The sequence below is a fragment of the Octopus sinensis genome, linkage group LG4, assembly GCF_006345805.1.
Source record: "Octopus sinensis linkage group LG4, ASM634580v1, whole genome shotgun sequence".
Lineage (NCBI taxonomy): Eukaryota > Metazoa > Mollusca > Cephalopoda > Octopoda > Octopodidae > Octopus > Octopus sinensis.
In genome coordinates this window covers 150,653,918-150,679,623 of record NC_043000.1, presented here as the reverse complement: position 1 = coordinate 150,679,623, position 25,706 = coordinate 150,653,918, and the positions used below count along the sequence as shown (strand labels likewise).

The 25,706-nt window shown below is 36.7% G+C and overlaps 1 protein-coding gene and 1 pseudogene across 3 annotated transcripts in view; both read right to left on the bottom strand.

Annotated features, from left to right (window-relative positions):
• The window catches only part of LOC115210333 (RAB11-binding protein RELCH homolog), a 313,025-nt gene that overhangs the window by 170,503 nt on the left and 116,816 nt on the right, over window positions 1-25,706 (bottom strand). For all 3 annotated transcript variants that reach the window (XM_036502568.1, XM_036502569.1, XM_029778868.2), the window contains 3 exons: window positions 23,279-23,385; window positions 10,822-10,921; window positions 1,039-1,121 (listed from right to left, as the gene is read on the bottom strand). In XM_036502568.1, coding sequence (XP_036358461.1) covers window positions 1,039-1,121; window positions 10,822-10,921; window positions 23,279-23,385 — 290 coding nt within the window. The remainder of the gene's footprint in view (window positions 1-1,038; window positions 1,122-10,821; window positions 10,922-23,278; window positions 23,386-25,706) is intronic.
• On the bottom strand, window positions 20,771-20,929 carry LOC115211291 (annotated as a pseudogene).

Here is a 25,706-nt window from a genome sequence, read left to right as displayed (position 1 = left end):
CGATGGCGACAGATATGCAAATGTCAAAAATTTTTTTTTAAAATCCTTCGCACTTTTCATAAGTAGCTGTAAGCTATGATTTCCTCCCACCTCTCTTTTTCTCTCTTTCTCTCTCTCTCTCTCTCTCTCTCTCTCTCTCTCTCTCTCTCTCTTGCTCTCTTACTGATAAAGTAAAACTATCCTGATGAGCAACTCGTGTCCTTCCATCCATCTTACAGAGAGAGTTCAAAGGTTCAACCACTGTAAGGCTAAATGTACACTTACATGCATATGTAAGTCTATTTACACACAGTACTATCACAGTACTATAATACCCTCACACACACACACCACACACACAGGCATATGTATGCATACACACACTATTTATTTTCAGGGTTTTATAACGATTTTTTTAATATTTATCATCAAATTTATTTTATATCCAACTTATCTTCTCTCCTAAACCTTCCCCTACACCTCCACTGCTATCTTCAACAACAATTATCATCCACGCATTTGTTTTTCTCTATTCTGGCATAACTTAATCAGTTCTGTTTATAGAGGCCTCAATGCTGGCATGAACCAGGAAACTTCAGGCTAGGATTGGAAACGAAATAAATTATTGTCGATGAGAAAACTGAGAATAATAGCAGTAACAATTATTGTGACGATGTTGGCATCATGTTTGACAATGTTTCTAAACACACACACACACACACACACACCACACACACACACATATAGAAGAAAAAATTTTAATTTTTATTACCTTCACTTAAAAATGCTTGCTAATTTTAAACTATTTCAGCAAGCTAATTGAGAAATGAAAATCAAAGGCTTCATTGAATAATAAAATACAAAATAATGACTGATAAAACAAATTTATATTCATGCTGGATTTCTTTTCCTCTGTTTTTCCCCCTCTCCCTTACTCTTTCTTCTTCTATCTTTCCTACTTCCAGTATATGATGGTGTATAAATTTATGATTCTATATCTAAATGTCTTGTGCAGCGCATGATGTATATAAAAACTGACAATGAAAAACATGAACTTACACCTCTGGGTCATTTGCCAAAGTAACGAGTCCTGGAACAACGCGGGTTGATATTAAAGTTTCACTGACACCCTGAATAAGTAACTGGAAAATATATAAGAAAAATACAAAAATATATATATATATATATAATTTAGATCTTTTATTTACTTTTTTTTTTTTTTTTTTTGGCTTATAACTACTGTAAGGGAAGGGAGCAATTCAAAGAGGAACCATTCAAAAAGCATTATGAAGGGATAAGAGACTTGTCTGCAGCTGGTCATAGAACCTGATGCAAACAAAGAAAGCAATTTCACACTAGCTGGTGTGCACAAAAGACAGTAATTCCACACCAACTGTGTATGTAAAAAAAAGTACAAACATAGTTACTGGTGTTCAATGTGAGTGTTATATAAAAGGGACAGCAATTTAAATTTAGCAAAATGCATAGCATACAAGACAAGTATAAAAACTGGATGAAAAAAAATGAAAAAAAAAAAAGAAAAAAAAGAAAGGTTAACTGCCTTCAATTGCATGGTAATAGCAGCAGAAAGGAAAAAAAGAACAAGGCCAAGTGAATGATGCAGAGATAAAAAGACTGCGAAAACACCAGTCAGTTTAGAAAATAAGACAAAGGTGTTTTCATAGCTTTTAATCAGGCATGACTGAATAGACGGAAATAAAACTTTTATTTTGAGAATTATCAACATTTCAGTGAAGATTATTACTTATTATTAGTAGAACTAATTGACTTTATTGTTACTTAATACAGTTATTTCAAAATGTTTCTGCAGATATATTTGGTAAATTAAATATATTACAATAGATAGGCAAAATATAATTTAGAAAATAGGTGGATTAATTGAGAATAAACCTCTTGGCCGACAAAGGAAAACTTGGTAAAATTAAGTATATAATAACACGTATTTGCTTCTAAATTAATATGCACCACATAATAGCTAATCCTTGTATTCATAAAATCATTATCAGTCATTATCCTCCTTTTAAGGTCCACTTTTCCATGCTTGCATGGACTGGGCAGAATTTGTGGGGGCAGATTTTCTATGGCCAGATACCTCTTCTATCACCAACCCTCACCTAATTCCAAGTAAGGTAATATTTCTCCATGACCACATATTTTCACTTGATGCCAAGGCAAGGAGACACACACACACACACACACACACACACACATACACCTTTATATATGATTGGCTTTTTTCAGTTTCCATCCATCAAATCCACTCACAAGACTTTAGTCAGCCCAAGGTTATAGTAGAAACATTTTCCCAAGGTACCATGCAGTGTGACTGAACCCAGAACTATATAGCTGGGAATCAAACCTCTTACCACACAGTGATGCCTCATAAAATCTGGACATATTTTATCTCTGTATAATTAAATTCTCTACTCATCACTTCTATCAATTTATTTATATACTATACAATCATATAATCTATTGAAATATTACTTCCTTCCATGAATATATAGACCTTTAACATCACAAGCACTCGTTTGCAAACCACATTATGTCTAGCATAAAAATAAATAAATTCTTTTAATCCTCTGAGTGTTCTTTGATCACACATGATTTTTGTCAGGCATCCACACATCATATTTGAAACAGATTCCCAATTTATTTTTATTTCAACCACCAAAGTAATTTGGAACTTATGAAAGGAAAGTTTTATATTACTCAGAACCTATGTAACAAGGGCCAACTAAAAGCCTGAAAACGGGCATGGACATTTAAGACAAACTTATGAAAATCCTTTGGTCAGGCAAAGGGTTAAAGAGCTGAAGACATTAGAGAAAACCAATTTATAGGATTCAAAAGTAAGTGTTGTACAACAATTCCATTCCCATTGTAAATACTTCCATTCTCAGAATGCAGATAGGGATTAATATAATAATCATTCCTGCTATAGGCACAAGACCTGAATTTTGTGAGGAGGGGCAAATTGATTACTTCGACCCCAAAAGGATGAAAGGCAAAGTCGATATTGGAAGATTTTTAATGTGTGGTAAGTAGCTTGCTAACCAACCACATGGTTCCGGGTTCAGTTCCACTGCGTGGCATCTTGGGCAAGTATCTTCTGCTATAGCCCCGGGCTGACCAATGCCTTGTGAGTGGATTTGGTAGATGGAAACTGAAAGAAGCCTGTCGTATATATGTATATATATGTATATGTGTGTGTATGTGTTTCTGTGTCTGTGTTTGTCCCCCTAGCATTGCTTGACAACCGATGCTGGTGTGTTTACGTACCCGTCACTTAGCGGTTCGGCAAAAGAGACCGATAGAATAAGTACTGGGCTTACAAAGAATAAGTCCCGGGGTCGATTTGCTCGACTAAAGGCGGTGCTCCAGCATGGCCACAGTCAAATGACTGAAAAGAGTAAAGAGTAAAGAGAGAAAAGTTGGGCATAAGAGGCATAAGATGTGAAGTGCAAGAGAGACGAATGTGCTAGTATGGTCATGTGATGCATATGGATGAGGACAGCTGTGTAAAGAAGTGCTGACCTCTAACTGTAGAGGGAACCTGTGGCAGAAGTAGACCCAGGAAGACATGTAACGAGGTGGTGAAGCATTAGCTTCGAACTTTGGGCCTCATAGAGGCGATGACTCATGACCTTTGGCGATATGCTGTGCTCAAGAAGACCCGTCAAGCCAAGTGAAATTGTAGTCATGTCTGATGCTGATATCACGTAACAGGCACCCATCTTGGTGGCATGTAAAAATCACCTTTCAAGCACTGGGCCTCATGGGGGCAAAGTGGCTGATACCGAAGGCATGTGAAAAACTCCTTTCAAATGTTGGGCCTCACACAGGCAATGACCAAGACCTTTGGCATTATGTCATGCTTGAGAAGACCCATCAAACCAAGTAAAATCACAGCTGTGGCAGATACCAATGTCATGCAAATGGCACCCATACCAGTGGCAAGTAAAAGCACCCATTGCTCTCAGAGTGGTTAGGAAGGGCATCCAGCTGTAGTTTCCATGGTCAACAGACACTAAATGATGATGATGAACACAGTGTCAGGCAAAATACCTATTTGTTTATTACCCACAAGGGGCTAAACACAGAGAGGACAAACAAGGACAGACAAACAGATTGAGTCGATTATATCGACCCCAGTGCATAACTGGTACTTAATTTATCAACCCCGAAAGGATGAAAGGCAAAGTCAACCTCGGCAGAATTTGAACTCAGAACGTAAAGACAGACGAGATACCTATTTCTATTTCTTTACTACCCGCAAGGGGCTAAACACAGAGAGGACAAACAAGGACAGACAAATGGATTAAGTTGATTATATTGACCCCAGTGCATAACTGGTACTTATTTAATCGACCCGAAAGGATGAAAGGCAAAGTCAATCTCAGCGGAATTTGAACTCAGAACGTAGCGGCAGATGAAATACCGCTAAGTATTTCACCTGGCGTGCTAACGATTCTGCCAGCTCATGACTTTAAATGATAAGGTGAATAAGCAGAAAGGTAACTACTAGTAGTATGAGATTCCCTTTTCTAACAATGTTGCAAAATCTAGAGAGAAAACATTGTATTTCCTTTTCCATACTTGCATTTCATAGAACTAGTAAGATCTCAGTCATCAAACTGAAGTGATACTGGGGCACTGCCTTGAAAGATTTAATCATAGAAATCCAACACAGATCCAACAAATCCAATGTGAGCTTATTTCAAAATCTGGTACTTATTCTATTGCTCTCTTTTGCCGAACCACTTAGATACATTGTAAACATATAAAAAGACCAATACCAAGTGACAAGCAGTGGGAAAGGTTGACAAACACAAAGACAATTATGTACATATGTGGGCTTCCATACAGTTACCATTAATCAAATTCACTCACAAAGCATTGATTAGTCCAAGGCTACAGTAAAAAACACTTGCCCAAGGTGCCACACAGTGGGACAGAACACAGAACCATGTTATTGCAAAGCGAGTTTCTTAACCACACAGGCACGCTTGCACCTTTATACTATCAAGATTTTTACAACAAAATCAGTATCACCATTATGTTATCTTTTGAAAATGTTTGCTGAAATACCACCACCACCGCTGATGCTATATTGAAGCAAACTCTTTTAGATCTAACCATTTAATTCAATTTTTGTTTGAGCTACTTCAGTTTTGGCTAGCTTTTACTACAAACTCATATATCTTCTAATATGAGTTCATAACACTTAAGTATTCTCTCCTTAAATAGCTTCTTATGTCTATAAGTCACTATCAATTTCTTTATTCATCTAGATTCAGTCTTCCCTCGTAACCGAACGTTTTCGTTTGAATCATGAACTAACAACAAACAGTTCTGACATACATCTAACAACCTGTCTTTTGATAACCAAACAAGAAAGTCACTAGATGTCTTCCAAGTAATTCAAACTAATCACTATATTGTCAAGGATGTCTACTGCCAACATTAATTAAGTCTTCAATACATCAGTGAAAAACAAAATAACATTTGGACTTTAAATTCCAAATCTATTGTTCTTCCCGTATTCATAAATATATATACATACATACTTACATACATGTACACACACAAATTATGTATACATACATACATACGTACATACATACATACATAGGTGTATTTGTGTATGTGTGTAAACAATGCCTTGTTCAAGTGAATTAATATTTTAGTATTCATGCGTAAGTATTAGTCAAATTTATTATTTTTGTTATTATTATTAGTAGTAGTAATATTAAGGTGGTGAGCTAGCAGAGCCCTTAGCATGCCAAACAAAATGTTTAGTGGCATTTCAGTAATCTTTACATTTAGAGTTCAAAATCTGCTGAGGTCAACTTTGCCTCTCAGACTTTCAGGGTCAATAAAATAAGTAGCTGTTAAGCACTGGGGTCAATGTAATTGATTTAGCTCCCTCCCACAAAATTTCAGGCTTTGTGCCTATAGTAGAAAGGATTATCATCATTATCATCATCATCATCTACATATTCTTTTCTACTCTAGGCACAAGGCCCGAAATTTTGGGGGATGGGGACCAGTCAATTAGATTGATCCCAGTATGCAACTGGTACTTAATTTATCGACCCTGAAAGGATGAAAGGTAAAGTTGACTTTGGCAGAATTTGAACTCAGAACATAAGCATTTCACCCAACATGTTAACATTTCTGCCAGCTCACCACCCTATCATCATCTACTTATTGATACACTAAGGGTGAATGCATTACGCTATCACATGGTTAGTAGAAGGGAGAGAGACAAAGAGTGAGAGAAAAAGAATGAGAGAGAAGTGTTAATGATGTGAGTGGTGGGGAGGGAGTAATAGTCATTACATAGTTGAAAGGAGAGATGTAGAGAAATAGAGTCAGAAATACAATGTTTAGTAGAGAAATGATGTTCAAGTGATGAAGTTAAAGATGCACAAATAGGGAGAGAGAGAGAGAGGGGGAGGGCAGTTATATAGTGAGTGAGAGGCAGAAACTGAGTAGTGATGCTATGCCAGCCAACGCAGTACGCTGTCATGTGGTAAGGAGAAGTGAGAGGCGAAGAGAAAGAGAGAAATGATGATGGTGTGAAGAGGAGAATGACACGGTTAAAAAGTTTATTGAAGTAAGAAGTAGGGAGAGAAAAAGAGAGAAATATAAAGTGTTTAAGAGAGGAAAATTTTAAATATCATATATTATTGCAACTGACAAGAATATAGCATTTTAATATTCAGTTTTTTTATATCTACTGTCAATCTATTTATCTATTTATCCACATTGACAAATACATCAATGGCTGGACAGAAGAAAGAAGGCTTAGACTAGATATATAATAATAAACTTATCACAGATAGAAATAATTTTTTCAATGAAAGTGAAATAACTTAGTAAAATTGCTGAGGATGTTATTATTTTTTTTTTTTTTTAATTTGTTATTCGAACTTTGTATTGTCAGACTTGGTAGATACATTAACAGCAAGAAAAGTAACTATGAGACAAAATAATTGAACAGAAATGAAACGAAATAAAAATAATCTTGATTGGCAAACAACATAGATTGAGCTTTGTTACTGAAAACTATAATACTGCTGCTGCTGCTGCTGCTACTGCTGCTGCTGCTGGTGGTGGTGACAGTGGTGAGTGGATAATGAAAAGTGTAATTTCATTTTTATTGAACTAAATTTTTTTATATTACCCATCATTTAAAACACATGCACATAACTGCAATCGTTTATTGTCGGCTCACTTGAAAATTGATATTTGTTTATAAAATATGGATGACAGATGACTTCGACTAACGAGAGACAGAATGAGATAGGATAGGTAACGACATAAAGAGAAGCCGAGGGTTGTATCACTCACTACAGCAAGCATAGGAGAAGGGGAAATATGAATAAAAGAGAATTTACAACAGATAAGAGAACATGTTTAAAACAGAATAGAAAATGAAAATGAGAGAGACCATCAAAAAAATCTGCATTCTCTGTAATCATTGTGAAGCCCTTGAATTTATAAAATGAAACTCTGAACTCCTGCCAGATTGGCAAAGTTGTGCTCCCTCAATTACAACTTTATCCAGAAAAACCAAAAGGTTTTTATTTTTTTATTTTTAATGAAAATAGTGCAGAACATACAATTTCAAAAGAATCACTAATTTTTATGGTTCTGTATAAACTTCCATCACCATCATCATCCTTTAACATCCACTTTCCATGCTAGCATGGGTTGGACGATTTGACTGAGAACAGGCAAACTAGATGGCTGCACAAGGCTCCAATCTGATCTGGCAGAGTTTCTACAGCTGGATGCTCCAAATATCTCAAAAATGTATTTACCAAGGAATTTCCACAGATACTGCTAGTTATTATTTGATTTGGCTCAGGTTTGTTCTTATTCCTGATAGAATTTATATGAGTTATGTTACTACTTGTGACTGTAGTAGATATCCACAACCTTTCAATAATCTTTCAAGGGCTCAAAACCTTTCTGATAATCTTTCCTGTCCCTAAAAAGCAAACGTCCTGTAGAAGCTCTACAGGGCATTCTATTCCAATCACCATCAACCATTTGACTATATCCTTGCTTACAGTTCCCAATGCACCAATTATTATAGGCATAACTATTTTTGAAATAATTCTGAACTATTTTTAATTATTTTTTCTAAAAATCCCCTAGCAAACACGGTTATAGAGCGTGCATACCGATGTAAACATTGGCAAAAACACACCTTTAGTTCATATAAGTAATCTCTATCATTATATATAATTTAAACATTAATTTTCTTTTTATATTTAACACTCACCAAAAAAATATCCCTCCTCTTTTTATAGGCTACCTCTGACATTATATCATATAACGTTTTTTCAAACAGTATTAACAGCATTCAGTAAATCCCTATACATATCCATCATTTTCTGTTAAAATGTCTTATTGATGAGTTTCATTTCTTCACTTCCCTTAAGAGAAGATTACATTGTTTTACACCATTTATTCCATTGGAATAATATCAGTGATATCTTCAAAACATGTGTCAGAAGTAAAAGTATTTAAATTATACCTGTGTTAAACTACATTTATTTATTTATATATTATACAAAAAATTCCACGTAAACCCGAAGTTTCTACCTTTAAAAACAAGGAGTTACAACCTCTTTACTTGTGTGATTTTTTACTACCCTGGTAACTATTTATCTATTTTTTCCGTGTTAATTGTTAACAACGGAAAAATACCCTCATCTATTTATATATATATAAAGGGAAAGTATACGAAAATAAACAAAAGACGAAGGCAGGTGGAGTACAAACAAACAAATGTATTAGTATAGCGCTCAGGAATAGAAATAGAAAAAGTCTTTTACGTTTCGAGCCTACACTCTTCGACAGAAAGATACACAGAAAAGAAACAAGGAGAGAAAAAAACATATATATATATATCATCATCATCATCATTTAACGTCCGTTCGATGATGATGATGATGATATATATATATATATATATATATATGTTTTTTTCTCTCCTTGTTTTTTTATAATGTACAACATATATATATATACAACATATATATATATAATATATATATATATATATATATATATATGTGTGTGTGTGTGTGTGTGTGTAACGCATTATTCAAGTGTGCTACTTTCCCAGCATTCATTCATTTGCACACATTTTTGTTATAAAGTAATTATCTAAATTTATAAAGAATAGATGAATGAAGAAAACAAAAGCGTCGTTTCCAAGTTCCAAACTATGAATAAATACACTATGTGAAACTATCGTAGCAACACTTTACTCCAATGATTTAATTTACAAAATATGTTTAAAGACATTATACAAGTACAAATAATATAAGAGCTTTTCTAAAACTATGACAATCATGTTATGTTGCACTCACCAATTCACCCCATTTTTCTACTTCATCTTTAACTCAATAATCGATAAACAAGCCAAAGGAGGAAATTCTGTTATTATCATCATTGTTTTAATGTCCCACTTTTCCATGCTTACATAGGCCAGACAGTACTTAAGAAAGAATTTTCTACACCTGGATGTCCTTCCTGTCACCAACTCTTATCTGTTTCCAAATAACGCATTGTCGTTAGGAAGGGCATCCAGCTGTAGAAACACAGCCAGGTCAGACTGGAGCCTGGTGCAGCCTTCTGGCTTCCCAGATCCCCGGTCGAACCGTCCAACCCATGCTAGCATGGAGAACGGACGTTAAACGATGATGATGATGATGATGTTATATTTCACTATCACCAGACATGTTTTCATGGAAGATTGGAAATGGACACTGCTTGCATGATGGTGACAGCTGTTTGCAACTGTCATGCAAAATCAACACACACACACACAACACAACTGAACCCTAAACCATATGCCTGGGAAGCAAACTTCTTATCAGACAGCCACACATACATCAAATAACCTGCAAGAAATAGCAGCCATAACTCTAAAATATAATGCAGGAGTGGCTGTGTGGTAAGTAGCTTGCTAACCAACCACATGGTTCCGGGTTCAGTCTCACTGCGTGGCACCTTGGGCAAGTGTCTTCTGCTATAGCCCCGGGTCGACCAATGCTTTGTGAGTGGATTTGGTAGACGGAAACTGAAAGAAGCCTGTTGTATATATGTATATATATATAAGTGTGTGTGTATATGTTTGTGTGTCTGTGTTTGTCCCCCTAGCATTGCTTGACAACCGATGCTGGTGTGTTTACGTGCCCGTCACTTAGCGGTTCGGCAAAAGAAACCGATAGAATAAGTACTGGGCTTACAAAGAATAAGTCCCGGGGTCGATTTGCTCGACTAAAGACGGTGCTCCAGCATGGCCGCAGTCAAATGACTGAAACAAGTAAAACTGTAAAACAATACTCTCTTTTAAAACTGGAAAGTACACATTAGGTAATGTAGTGCTGGATACACCATATCTGAAATAAAAGACGGGATGTTCACAAGTGGAATGTCTTTGATCATAGTTCCGTTTGATCATGGCTGTCTAAAGGCAAAACAATGACAGGATATTAACTTCAGTGTCATTTTTTCTACCTGAAACACTCATTTATGTTCTAAATGCATATTATGTTTAACATTCAGTTTTGATAAACTTGAAAACAAAATATCAGTCACATGAGACAACATGAAGTGAGGAGTTTATCAAAATCAAAGCAAAGTCAATTATTTTACAATCAATCATTCTATAAATATTAATGTTCAAACAGAAAAACAAAGCCATTCTGCTCTAGAATGACTTTTAAAAACATACATAAAAAGTGTAATAATTCCCAAATTGCTAATTGTCAAATAATAAAAATCACTCACCTCAAACAGTCGAGCAGCAGCAACACGGACTAAAGCTAATTTGTGTACAACTGCTTCCCATAATACACCGAGAAGTATTTCATGATTACTTGTACAGGCACTTAAAAAGAAAGAAAAAAAAACAATTTTTCATATATAATTAACTAGCAGTATCGCCCGGCGTTGCTCAGGTTTGTAAGGAAAATAACTATATAAGCATTTTTAGAGAGTTACTTCCCATGTATAACCCGAGCAAAAATCATTAAAAATGCGGAAAAATGATGGTAAATTTTTTTTTAAATCGTAGATTCATCGTTGACGTGCACTAATACCCAGAAGGGCTCGATATGAATGACGACTATAAGATACCCACTTTTGGTTAAACTGCAACGCAAAATGTGGGAGTAGTTAGGAATCTAAATCGGAGCAGACAGAGTCTCACACACACAACTTCAATTTTATATATAAAGATTAACAGTTTAGATTTTTTGCAAACAACTTGCAGATGCAAGCGCTACCAACGGAAAGCTCAGCATATCAGATACTACTAGCAAGTTTATGAGGTCATCAGGAGAGAATGCATGCCATTTCAGGGCATATCTCTCAACAGCATCATAGCGCACCGGCCCCGTTCACTGAAATGAGGCCTTGCTTGCTAAATCTACTGTTATCAGCTTTCGCTCAATATTCTCCTAGCCATCGCTAATCTCTTTTTAACCAAATCCAGTGGCTTGCCTTTTCCACTGTAGTTTGGATATTATTCATGGTGATACTTGGTTTATGATGAGTTAGGCCTAATGATAACAATAGTCGCCTACTGTTATCTAAATGCCATTATGGACATGAAACTTAAATCAGCCATACTGATATTATTTAATACAAAATACCTAACATTATATGCCAACAAATATTCGTTTCCAGTAAAACAATTCTTGAGACTCAAGGGTCAAGAAAATTTCCCTTCACCAATGATACCAATCATATATAGTCATAAAATAAGTTATAAAGGGGTGCTGAAAAGCTCCTGGCTTTGACTAAATGAAAATACAGGAGGATCAGTCAATTATGATTTTATTCAACATATTCCCCTCTCAGATTCACACACGTATAACATTGGTCCTTCAGTTTTTCTAAGCCCTGTAAAAGAACCCAGAAGGTTGGGCCTCCATCTGGGCCTTTTGCGATACTCTTAAAGCCAGGGACTTTCCAGCACTCCTTTGTCACAGTTTCTAAATTAAAAAACAAAAAAAAGAAGGAAAAAACCCATGTGGATTATCTACCTAACCTTACAAAGGGTTTGAAATATTTAGTGTATTCACACACACACACACACACACACAACACACAACACACAAACACACAAGTGTAAATACCCATGCTGGCAAATGAGTAAGCATGAAGGACAAGTTGGTCTTTGACTTAACAATAACCATGAAAAGCCATTCAATGAAATGTATCACGATTGCATCATCATCATTGTCATTTTAATATCAACTTTTCCATGTTTGCATACCTTTAGATAAAGGTATGTTGGGACAGAGTATTCTATGACTAGGTGCCTTTTCCTATCACCAACCCCTAAAAATTTCCCAGTAAACAGCTTGGTTGTGTTTACATGGAGAACTGAATGCAAACACCATTGTAAGAACAAGCTTTTTGTTTACAAAGATCATGCAACATATCAACACGCATCAACGAACCCAGACATGGTTTCACAATGGACTACAAAAATACATTGTTAGCAGTCATTGTCTACAACCAGGTGAGTAAAATACAAATTTACACAGACAAGCATGCACACACACACACACATACATACACACACACATGCACACAAACAAATACACATATGCACACACACACACACACACACAATAGGTTTCTTTCAGTTTTCATCTACCAAATCAACTCACAAAACTTTGTTTGCCACAGGACTAGAGTGTCTGTCTGTCTGTGCGAATCCCTAAAACTCGAGAACTGTACAACCAATTTCATTCAAATTTTACACATGCCTTACTTAGGGTACATGCAGTGTCATGGGCCCAAAAAATTTTCAACTTCTTGCCCAATGCGAGCCCAGAGCAATCTCTTATCTCTTACACTATTTCAGTATTATGTGTCAAAAGTGAAACAACATCTCTATTGCAACGTGAGATACTTTTAGTTTCATAGTTTCACTATTAATACTAAAACTCTTAAAGTGAAACTATTATCTCACATACATATACATGCATACATACATATATTATGTGTATATATATATATATATATATATATATATATATAATATATATATGTGTGTGTGTGTGTGTGTGTGTGTGTGTGTGTATAGGGAGAATTCACAAAAAAATAAAAGATGAAGACAGGTAGTGTAGACAAAAACAGATGTATTAGTTTAACGCTTGGGAAGTGAAAATGTCTATAACATTTCAAGCCTAAGCTCTTCCACAAAAAGGAACACAGAAAGAAAAATAAAGAATGTGTAATTGCTAGCGATCTATCATGGTGATTGCTGGACAGTGGGATCACACAGGAGTGCTAGGAAGAAGGGGAGATAATAAAGTACTGGTGATCCCAAAATGAAGATGTGCATGCGTGTGTATAAGAAAGAATGTGCATGTGGAAGAGGGCTGGTGACCTTAACATGTGCATGTATGTGTAGGTGTGTGGATGTCATTCTGGCCACCTCAAAAGCTTTCACTCCACACTCTACACTTTTGTCAATTCACATACGTATATATACATATATATACATATATGAAAGAATGAGTAGAGATGGCCTTTTTGAGGGGATAATTTTTATTAAGATTAAAATAAAAATTATCCCCTCAAAAAAGTCATTTCTACTCATTCTTTCAGATATATGTAATACTCTACCAAGAACTTTCTCTTCATTATTCTACTATATGCATGTGTATGTGCATACACTTACCCAAAGACCATTTCAAAGTAATTTATTGTTTGTCTTTTATTTTCCATATTTTTATATATATATATCACCAATTGGCTATGAGTCATTACCACCAACATAATTGTTCTTGAATTCATTAAATCTATCTTAATATCATAGCATGATTTCAACACACACACACATACACATACAAACACACACACACACAAACACACACACACACACACACACAAACACACACACACACACACATTATAGCACTCAAACTGTTGAACACTTTAACTACTGCCTGCCAATTTTTGTCACATCAATAATTCCTTTAGTTAAAATGAAAATTCTAACATCCTGTAGATTGTGCTTTACATTTTTTATATTTCATTTCCACCAATATTGTTCTGCTGGCATAAAACAAGCTGGTTTCCTGCCCCCCCTCCTCGCTACTCATATCTTAGCCCATATGAAAAAAAGTCATCCTCATCATCATTCCTCTCAGCTTTGTTATCTAATGCTATACTCTTTTACTCTTTTACTCTTTTACTTGTTTCAGTCATTTGACTGCAGCCATGCTGGAGCACCGCCTTTAGTCGAGCAACTCGACCCCGGGACTTATTCTTTGTAAGCCCAGTACTTATTCTATCGGTCTCTTTTGCCGAACCGCTAAGTGATGGGGACATAAACACACCAGCATCGGTTGTCAAGCAATGCTAGGGGGACAAACACAGACACACAAACATATACACACACACTTATATATATAGATATATATATATATATATATATATATATATATATATATATATTATATATATATATACGACGGGCTTCTTTCAGTTTCCGTCTACCAAATCCACTCACAAGGCTTTGGTCGGCCCGAGGCTATAGTAGAAAACACTTGCCCAAGGTGCCACGCAGTGGGACTGAACCTGGAATGATGTGGTTGGTAAACAAGCTACTTACCACACAGCCACTCCTGCGCCTATATAGCACAAAAGTATCATTTTCTCTATATTTTTTTACTGGTTCATACTAGCGTATGACTCATTACACACACACACACACACACACACACACATTAAAAGCAAATCTACGTCATAGAGCAAGTAAAATCTATAAAACCACTATATCTCCCATGCTATCTGAAATTGTTGATAGTCTCTAATGTAATGCCACTTCTGCCATAAAACATTGACAAAGGAGTGTCACTGACTCTCCTTTCTTAAATTCAAGAAAGCACACATCATAGAAAAATAGCTACATTTGAAGATAAATCAACACCATTTAACAGTCTCTTATATAAAATGTACAGACAGCTCTGAGTCTGAAAGAATGATCTCTCTAATGTAAGATCTACAATAAACACCACTATCCAGTTTCAATTGTGTCTAATATTATGACGATTATCCAGTCATGAAGCATTTATCAAAACCAACACATTTAAAACACCTTGCGATTTGATACAAAGGAAAAATGAAGATAGTGCAGGAGTGGCTGTGTGGTAAGTAGCTTATTTACCAACCACATGGTTCCGAGTTCAGTCCCACTGCGTGGCACCTTGGGTAAGTGTCTTCTACTATAGCCTCGGGCCGACCAAAGCCTTGTGAGTGGATTTGGTAGACGGAAACTGAAAGAAGCCCGTCGTATATATGTATATATATATGTGTGTGTGTGTGTGTTTGTCCCCCTAGCATCGCTTCACAACCGATGCTGGTGTGTTTATGTCCCCGTTACTTAGCGGTTCGGCAAAAGAGACCGATAGAATAAGTACTGGGCTTACAAAGAATAAGTCTCGGGATCGAGTTGCTCGATTAAAGGCGGTGCTCCACATGGCCGCAGTCAAATGACTGAAACAAGTAAAAGAGTAAAGAGAAAGAAAGAAGTACAGAGAATTTCTAACATCAGTCATATTGCCCTGCTCTGCATTTAATTTATTTGTCCATTCTACACAACTCAGTATTCCTTGTTATATTTTGTTTTCTTTAGAGAATGATAATTTTTATGATATTCAACACAAGCACATGGCCATAAATGGTCAATTATAGTGACCCCCAGTACTTGATATTTTATCAACCTCCACAAAATGAAAGGCAATGAAAGCCTTCCCCTGATTCTTTGGTTGACGGGAAAAGGGGAGATTTTTATTGTATATTGCATTACAAAATTATGTGATTAAATCAACCTTAGCAACTAACTGATATTTATTTTATCAATTCTTGAAGCATCTGAACATAAACTATCATGTGGTAATTAAATACCAAGGAGTATTTAGCCCAAAGTTCTATCAATTCTATCATCCACTTCTCTAATTTAGAAAACAACAATGGTTTCAAATTTGGCATGAGGCCAGCAGCTTTTGAGGGAAGGAAGAAGTCAATTACATCAACCCCAGTGCTTAATTGGTACTTATTTTATCCACCCCAAAAGGATGAAAGGCAAAGTTGACCTCAAAAGAATTTGAACTCAGAATGTAGAGTTGAAGACAGATGAAATGCCTCTAAGCATTTTGTCTGGCATGCTACCAATTCTGCCAGCTCAATTCTGCCTTATATTTAGAGAATGATAATGAAAACAGGAATCATGAGGGTAAGTGGACCTATAGGCTTAGGTTATTTAATAAATATACTTGTCATCATCATCATCATCATCATTTAGCGTCCGCTTTCCATGCTAGCATGGGTTGGACAGTTCAACTGGGGTCTGTGAAGCCAGAAGGCTGCATCAGGCCCAGTCTGATCTGGCAGTGTTTCTACGGCTGGATGCCCTTCCTAACGCCAACCACTCCGCGAGTGTAGTGGGTGCTTTTTACGTGCCACCCGCACAGGAGCCAGACGGAGCTGGCAAACGGCCCGAAGCTGGCAAACTTGTGACTGAAAGAAATAAGAGAGAATGTTTAGTCACCAGGAACAGCCTGTTATGGAAAAGATTGGGGAAATAAATGGACCTAGAGAAACCCTAAGTACTCAGGACCAAAATGAGATCAACTACAACCTAATCAGTAAATGACACATACTGCAGGATGTCATTGTTGCATGTCAACACCAGCAATAACTATCACTTGCTACAGGCAAAGATTGTTGTTATTCAAATTAGAGAGGAAGGCAGAGCAGAACTTGCCGAAGAACCACTACATCAAATTTTACAACATATAACAGTTGTAGGATGCTATTAGGAAGGAAACCTGGAGTTAGCTTGAAGAAATAACTGAAAACTAAGATTCACTGATCCAGAAAATTCAAAGCTGCACATGAAAATCAAGAATTGTAAACACACAGGAATCAAATGCAAACATCTCAGAGGAAACAAGGAAGATACTGGAGAAAAGGAAAACTGTAAAAAGGAGCATGAACGATCACTTTAGGTGTTACATTTTCTGCAAGGCGATTAGACAACATCTAGAAATAGACTTCAAGAGCTACAGACATAAGAAGCTGCTGTGAAGGAAACATCTGAAGAGATGCAGGAGTGAGATGGCACTGAAGATGTTTTACAGGGATGGACAAAAGGCTAGTGAAGGAGGTCTGTGAAACCTTTTACATCCATCTTTTTTAAAACATCAGAGATGCTTACTCTTATACCATCATAATTCTTGGTTTCTTTGTAAAATCTTCTTTCCCAAGTTTTTGGTATATGTAGTAGTTCAGTTATAAATTCTAGATTTTCACTGCTACCACTGTAGACGTAAACCCACTGGACTTTTTAGCCACATCTAAATTAGTTTTCTTGGACAAAGGGGAAATGCAACCATGAGTCCACTTCTCAATTGGGTTTTGGTTATATACTCCAGTGGTTTTCAACCAGGGTTCTGCGGAACCTTAGGGTTCCGCCAGTACAGTCCAGGGGTTCCGCAAGAAGTTACAAAACTGCTAAAATCGGCAGTAATTTTAAATTCTCCTGTGCAGATATGTGTGCATAAGACTATTAAATTATTGCACAGGGGTTCCTCGAGCCAGTGGAATGTTTCCTTGGGGTTCCGCTCCAGCAAAAAGTTTGAAAAGCACTGATATACTCCATTACATTATTGAAGGAGGGTGTCACTGAGATTTATGGTGGTACATTATCAAAAACCAGCTGCCTTTCTATTTTTTGGGGGGTTTCAGTGAGTTCATCTGATGAGGAATTGTCGAGTTTAATGTCAAGATCATGTTTTGTAGCAGTTTCTATGAATCTATATGGAATTGCTTGGGAATTACTGAGAAGGTGATGCAAATGTTCCTTCCACTTATTTAGTTATTCCTGAAGACTTGTGGCTTTTAGTTTTGAATTGTTTGTATTTTTCCTACAACTTATTTCAATGACAGTTTGCCATATCAGAGAAGAGTGTTTCTTCACTACTACATGCACAGTTGAATCTATTTTATTTTCAATATAATTCTGTTATTCCAATTTCACCTTGCTGAGATGTTTTGAAGAATTTCGTAATATTGTTGTGAACGATTTAATTGACTTTCAATGAGTGGCACTTATCAACTGATTGAACTTCTCAATAATAGCTTCAAGCTCCCATGAGACTTGATGCTTTATTTCAATCCTTGTAGGAAGGCGTCCTTTAACTGCTTGTTGACGAGAAGTGACAAAATTGCAAAATATGGTATATTCAGGGAATTGTTCAAAGCATTGAATCTGAGTTTGAATAAAACAATGAATGCATTTTTGACAGATCATTTTGTTATTAAACACATACCTGTCACATGAAAGACATTTTGAAGTTTTCAGTTTGCTGGTTTCTGAACTCGGTCAAATTCTAGTAGACAGTATACAATGATCAGAACTAATTCATTCAACGGAATTATATTCTTTGTGCCGGTGGCACATAAAAAGCACCATCCGAAAGTGGCCGTTGCCAGCACCGCCTTGGCTGGCTTCCATGCCGGTGGCACATTAAAAGCACCAAACGATTGTGGCCGATGCCAGACTCCCCTGCCACCTGTGCAGGTGGCACGTAAAAAGCACCCACTACACTCGCGGAGTGGTTGGCGTTAGGAAGGGCATCCAGCTGTAGAAACACTGCCAGATCAGACTGGAGCCTGGTGCAGCCCCTGGCTTCTCAGACCCCAGTTGAACCGTCCAACTCGTGCTAGCGCGGAAACGGACACTAAACGATGATGATGATGATGATGATGTAGTTTAGCTTTCTATTTTTCCACTTTTAATTTAAGAACTTGTTAATTTTAGCCATTAAAGCACGGAAATAATTGTGTGCGTATAGGATCCCTTCTGATGAGTATTGGTATTTAGGCATAGAAGGTTATTTTCAGTGATGAAATCCAATGAGCCAATCATTGTGACTGGTTAAATGGTGAAACATGATTTTTTTATTGTTATCATGGCCTATCTGAAAGTTCATGCCTTCCACAATCATTAGGACAGATGTTATACAGGGTGAGGATTGGGAGAGAGAGAGAGAGAGAGAGAGAGAGAACTCCTACATAGCAAGGTTCCCAGGGGACAACCAGAGGAAGAGCTTCTAGATACAGGTTAATGGTAACTATGAAAATAAAACTCCCAGAACAAAATACAAGTCACTTTTTGGGAAAGCAAAGAGCCGAAGAACTACAGGTAATACTATGGAAAACAACATACTGAATGTGCAGTTTCTGTGAAAGAGTCACCTACTGACCAATGGCAACACTCACATGATGCTGAGTAATGTGAGGGTAGTGGCCAGGATCACCGCATTCCTAAAGATGTTAGAAATAATGTCTGCTAAAACGATATCTTTATATTGCATCAGCTATCATGCAGCTAGCTGAAAAATACTTTCTGCTGTGATACCAGCTGTGGATCAACTTTAAAAAGCCAAAGTAAAAACTCTTCATTGCTCAGCTGCAAAAGTATTTCCATAATTTCAAACTTCAATGTGTGAACCCTAAATCATCATCACCTTTTAATGTCTGTTTTCCATGTTGGCATGGGTTGGACGTTTGGACAGGAGCTGGCCAGATGAAGAGCTGTCCAGGCTCCAACTGTCTGTTTTGGCATGGTTTCTATGGGCTGGATGCCCTTCCTAACACCAACCACTTTACAGAGTATGCTGAATGCTTTTATGCAGCACTGGCATGGGTGCATTTACGCGGTACCAGTATAGATGCCATTTTATGTGGCATTAGCACCCACAAGCCCACAAGATAATGAACACTCAGCTGGAGAGGTAATGTGGGGAACATGGTTGTATGCAAAGAGAACCATGATTTTTCTTAGCTTGACATGCCTTCTCAAGCATAGCAAACCACCTGGAGTTTCAGTGCCTTGTCGTCCCTTCTGTGAGGCCAACTCTGAATCCCATTATCTGAACAAGAGATATCAACAGTTACTAGGGACATGATATGCATTTTACATAATGAATTACTTTTACCATAATGAATTTACCCAGAATATCAAATAGTGAGAGAAGACTGGACATTTATATATTTGGTTCAGTGGGGAGGGGACCACAGCATGGCTGTGTGGTAAGAAGTTTGCTTCCCAACCACAAGGTTCCAGGTTCAGTCCCACTGCATGGCACCCTGGGAAAGCATTAACTACTAGATGAACATTGAAAAAAATCCCGTCGCGCCTGTGCGCACGCGCATGTGTGTGTGTGTGTTTATCCCCCACTATCATTCGACAACTGGTGTTGGTCCCTGTAACCTAGAAGTTCAGCAAAAGTGACTGATAGAATAAGTACCAGGATTTAAAAAAGCAAGTACTAGGGTTGATTCATTCGACTGAAAATTCTTGAAAGCAGTGCTCCAGCATAGCCATTGTCTAAAGGCTGAAACAAGTAAAAGATAAAAAGAAAAGTAAAAGAACTGGAAGAGTAGGAATTCAGCTTAGCCCTTGTGCACAAAAATCTCCCAACAGTGTGAAGAAGATTCTTCCTAGAATGACCATCATAACATTTAAAGTAATCCTTGTTCCACAGTCATCTCAGGCTACAGCAAAACCATTGTTATGAATCTGAAATCATGTCCTCTCACTATTTATAAATCCCAAAATACAAAGCATTTTGGAGAATGCCTTTCTATGATTGATTGATTCTAGTTTCAGCTCATGAGCTGTGGCCATGCTGGGGCACTGCCATTGTACCTCTCAACCGGACGGGGCCCCGGGACGATAGGATCCCGGGGCCGCAATGTGCGTTCGAGGTGTCGATGTTCACTGAGTCCTGCAATTCGCATCAGTTCATGCGGATAGCCGCGCTCTTCATCGACGGACGAGCCGAGTGATCCTATGATCCTATGCTGGTGATTGCTTCACAAAGCATGCTCAACCAACTCCATGAAACTCAGAAGGAAGTTCCTAGAATATTTGCAGTTTATAGTGATGAAACTAAGAAAAAAAACACGCAATCATTAGGCGCAGGAGTGGCTGTGTGGTAAGTAGCTTGTTTACCAACCACATGGTTCCGGGCTCAGTCCCACTGCGTGGCACCTTGGGCAAGTGTCTTCTACTATAGCCCCGGGCCGACCAAAGCCTTGTGAGTGGATTTGGTAGACGGAAACTGAAAGAAGCCCGTCGTATATATGTATATATATATATATATGTGTGTGTATGTTTGTGTGTCTGTGTTTGTTCCCCTAGCATTGCTTGACAACCGATGCTGGTGTGTTTATGTCCCCGTTACTTAGCGGTTCGGCAAAAGAGACCGATAGAATAAGTACTGGGCTTACAAAGAATAAGTCCCGGGGTCGATTTGTTCGACTAAAGGCGGTGCTCCAGCATGGCTGCAGAGAAATGGCTGAAACAAGTAAAAGAGTAAAGAGTTACCACTCAAGAGGCAGGCTACTGCAACAACAGTTCTTAACAAAAAGCACACAACTCATCATAACTCCAACAAATACTATAACTACAGTATGATAGACACCATTTTACAAGGGCCAGTACATTCCAGCCAGTGTATCGTCCCTCATCACCCAATGCCAAGACTCTCTTTTTTTTTGGACAGGGGCTATCTACTCTCGACTATCAAAATTTGGAAGAAACATCTGGAAACTGTCTCAAAGGCCATCTCAGCTTAATAAGATACAGGCTTTCAAAGGCTGAGTGCACAAACATCCCTTCAAACTGTCACAATCGAAAATACAATGAACCAATGTTTGGCCCCTTAGAAGCTTATAACAATGATGCTCTCAATCACAAATACATGACATAAAAAAAAAAAAAATTCAGTCATTATGAAATCTATCACTCCCTTACAGAAACGTCTTGTGTCATGTACCTTTTATTTTATATAGGTTATGCCTTTCATACATATTTCCTCAAATTTTTTCCTGGTGGCACGTTAAACGCACCAACCGATCGTGACCGATGCCAGACTTCCCTGGCACCTGTGCCGGTGGCACGTAAAAAGCACCCACTACACCCGCGGAGTGGTTGGCGTTAGGAAGGGAATCCAGCCGTAGAAACACTGCCAGATCAGACTGGAGCCTGGTGCAGCCCCTGGCTTCCCAGACCCCGGTCGAACCGTCCAACCCATGCTAGCATGGAAAACGGATGTTAAACGATATAATAAATCAAACTGTAAATCATCATCATCATTTAACGTCCATTGTCCATGCTGCCAAGGGTTGAATGGTTTGACCATGGCTGGCAAGCTAGAAGACTGTACCAGGCTCTAGTCTGATTTGACATGATTTCTACAGCTGGATGCATTTCCAAACACCAAATACTCAAAGAGTGTAATGGATACTTTTACATGCCACCAGCACAGGTGCCATTCGTGTGTCATCCGTACCTGCCACAACTATTATTTCACTTGGCTTGATGGATCTTCTTCTCAAGCATGACATAAGGCCAAAGGTCTTGGTCAGTTGTCATTGCTTCCGTGAGACCAAACATTGAAAACATGATTTTTATATACTTCTGGCAATGGCCATATTCAAAAAAAAGGATCAAAGGTTCTTCTTGAGCCATGCATTCATAAGACTGGTTTCCAGGACTCTGTTGTGTGTATATTCCACCATAGGTTCACTCATTTTTTCCAGCTGAGTGGACTGGAGTAACATGAAATGAAGTGTTTTGCTTAGGAACACAACACATCACCTGACCCAATCTTACAATCATGAGTGCAACGCCCTAACCACTTAGCCACATATCTTGACACTGTACATATTAGACTGTTGCAAAGGGAGCTGGATCTCTGTCTCAAACATTTTTTTAATTTACATCTAGTTTATAAAAGCATAAATCACTGGATAAGAAAAACTAAATATATCTACACTTCTCATCAAAACAAGTGGAGAGGTTAAATAAAAACACTTGAGTTATCTTTAAAAAGTAAAATAAAGCAGAAAACAGTAACAAATTATTTGGCACTTTTATACCAAATATAATTTGTTGATTTTTTTTTTTATATCTATAAGACACGTGACCAACATCCACTTATAATCAGCATCATTATCATCATCACCATTCCTCTCATTCTATTTACTTATTTGTTTTCTTTTTGTATTGTTTGCTCATGTTCTTTCTTGTCCATTTCAAAATAGACCTTATCAAATTGAAAAGAAATATCTCCTCAAAATAAAAGATAAAAATGTTTACAAAATTATGACTATAAAATAATAAATACATTATTAATGGAATACAAACCTAAGTTCTTGGAATGCAGCCTGTATACTATCTAATGGTGCTTGACAAATTGCCAAAGTTGTAACAACATCTTGAAGGAATCTAAACAACTGGTTATGATCATCATCCTAAATAATGTAGAAAAGAAAAAAATTAAATACATAGCAGAACATCAAAGAAGTCAGGGTATGGAATAGCATACAATTCTTTATCATTTGTAAAGTATTGTGCCTTACTGTTCTAAGTTCAAATCCTACTAATACTGACTATCTTTCATTCTGCTCGAGTTAATAAAATAAGTGCCATGCAGTATAAGGAAGAAAAGTACAATTAACTTCTCGCTCATGTTATTACAAAATTGTTCTTAATCAAAAGAAATTATCATAGTTCTTTATTTTCTTTTATAGAAACATTCAACTTATGAGTGGTAAATGAAGAAAAGACGTAGGAGACTAAACAGAAGTGATAATTCCACATTGGTGGTGGCCAATTAACTATCACTCCAAACCAATTTCCTTCATGAGTTATATACGCAAACCGAAAGCTGACTTGTGATAAAAGAGATCAAAGTCAATAGTTATAAAGCTAGGTTTTGATTACCACACCCCCACGAGAATAAGCAGTGAAAATGATCCGCCCTTAATATGATAACACTATAACCCTAATAGGCATTAATCAATGATGAAAACGTAGTTTTGTACAGCATTCTTTTCATATGGGTTAATTTATTTAGTACTTTCTAGAAGAATCAATAAAGTGAGATGACTATAACAGGGAGCTAAATCATTAATCATTGATTTAGTTATGTGTTTACGGTACACACACACACACACACACACACACACACACACACAAGTAGTCGCTCTTTCTTTTCCTTTAAAAAAAAAAAAACTTGAGTCTGAACAATGAAAATAATAAAAATGACAATTTTTGAACAGCTATCTGAAAACTGAAGAAAGGAAACCAGAAAGAAAAGATATTCAGAATATTTCTATCATTGCTAAAACAAAATATAAATGATGTACAGCTTGAACTCTTTAAGGAATCAATTGTACAGAAGTATGAAGAACAAAATGAAACTAAAAAAATCAACAAAAGTCAATGAAAATTGTTGAAGGAAAAACAGGAGTAAAATTATAACACTTTGAGCATGGTTCTACATCGAATAAAGGGGAAAAGTCCAGAGAAGCAGACTGTCAAGGGAATAGCATGTGTCATTACATGGGCAAAAATATATATACATATATACACTCACACATTATGTGTGTGTATATATATATATATATATATATATATACCCATGCTAGCATGGAAAACAGACGCTAAACGATGATGATGATGATGATATATATATATATATATATATATATACAAGATAAGGGCAGAAGAAAAATTCTAATGCCAGATATACCGAAACAAAAAAAATGTCGATAACCATTAAATTTATGAGTCTCGAAACAAACCGATAGAAATCTCTAAAAAATTCGTTATTACCGTATTGGTCCAATTTCGGGGTTAATTCACAAGAAATTTTCCCCTCTTCAGCAGCACATATGCGAGATATAAATGAAATACTTATTCATACCCACAGAAGAAGCAAGCACCAATTTTTTTTGTTTCCGCGTATCTGGCATTAGAATTTTTCTTCTGCCCTTATCTTGTAAATTATGTATAAATTTTACCTTTAAAGGCATTTTTTGATATGCTGGCCATTGATAAAAATTTTTCCCGAAAAAATTATATATATACTAGCAGTATCGCCTGGCGTTGTTCGGGTTTGTAAGGGAAATAACTATAAAGCATTTTTAGAGAGTTATAGCCAAAAAATAGCCAAAAAATGGGAAAAAAATTGTGGTAAATTTATTTTTGAGTTAAAAAGGTGGAGTTGCGTCCCCTAGACAGTCTGTGGTTTGTGTTTCTGATTCTCGACCCCATGTCGAATTTATCGATTTTTTTCAGAACTGGGGGAACTTTTCAAAATTTTCGCTGCGTTAGTTTTGAATTATGACATTAGGCTATGTGTGTGTCAAGTTTCATCAGAATCGGTTGAAAGCCGTGGTCAGGGTGAGGGTACAACCTAACAGACACACAGAAACACACACAGACAAACTGCCGTTTATATAGAGAGAGATATATACATAATGTATATATACATATAATGTACACACACACACACACACACACACTATATATATATATAAACAAGTAAAGGTAATAAACCTCATTAAGGGATCATAAATCCAATGAAAATACTGGTTAGTTACCAACCTATAGAAAGTTCAACTATAAGGTAACCATGGTTCATATATTTATATATTTAAAGAATAAGGAGAAAATGGAGAGGTAATTGATAAAATTATTTATTAATTATAAAATATGACAACATCTCTGACACCTGTTTCGATTCAGAATCTTTAGATAATTAATTTATAAAATTGATTAGTAAAGA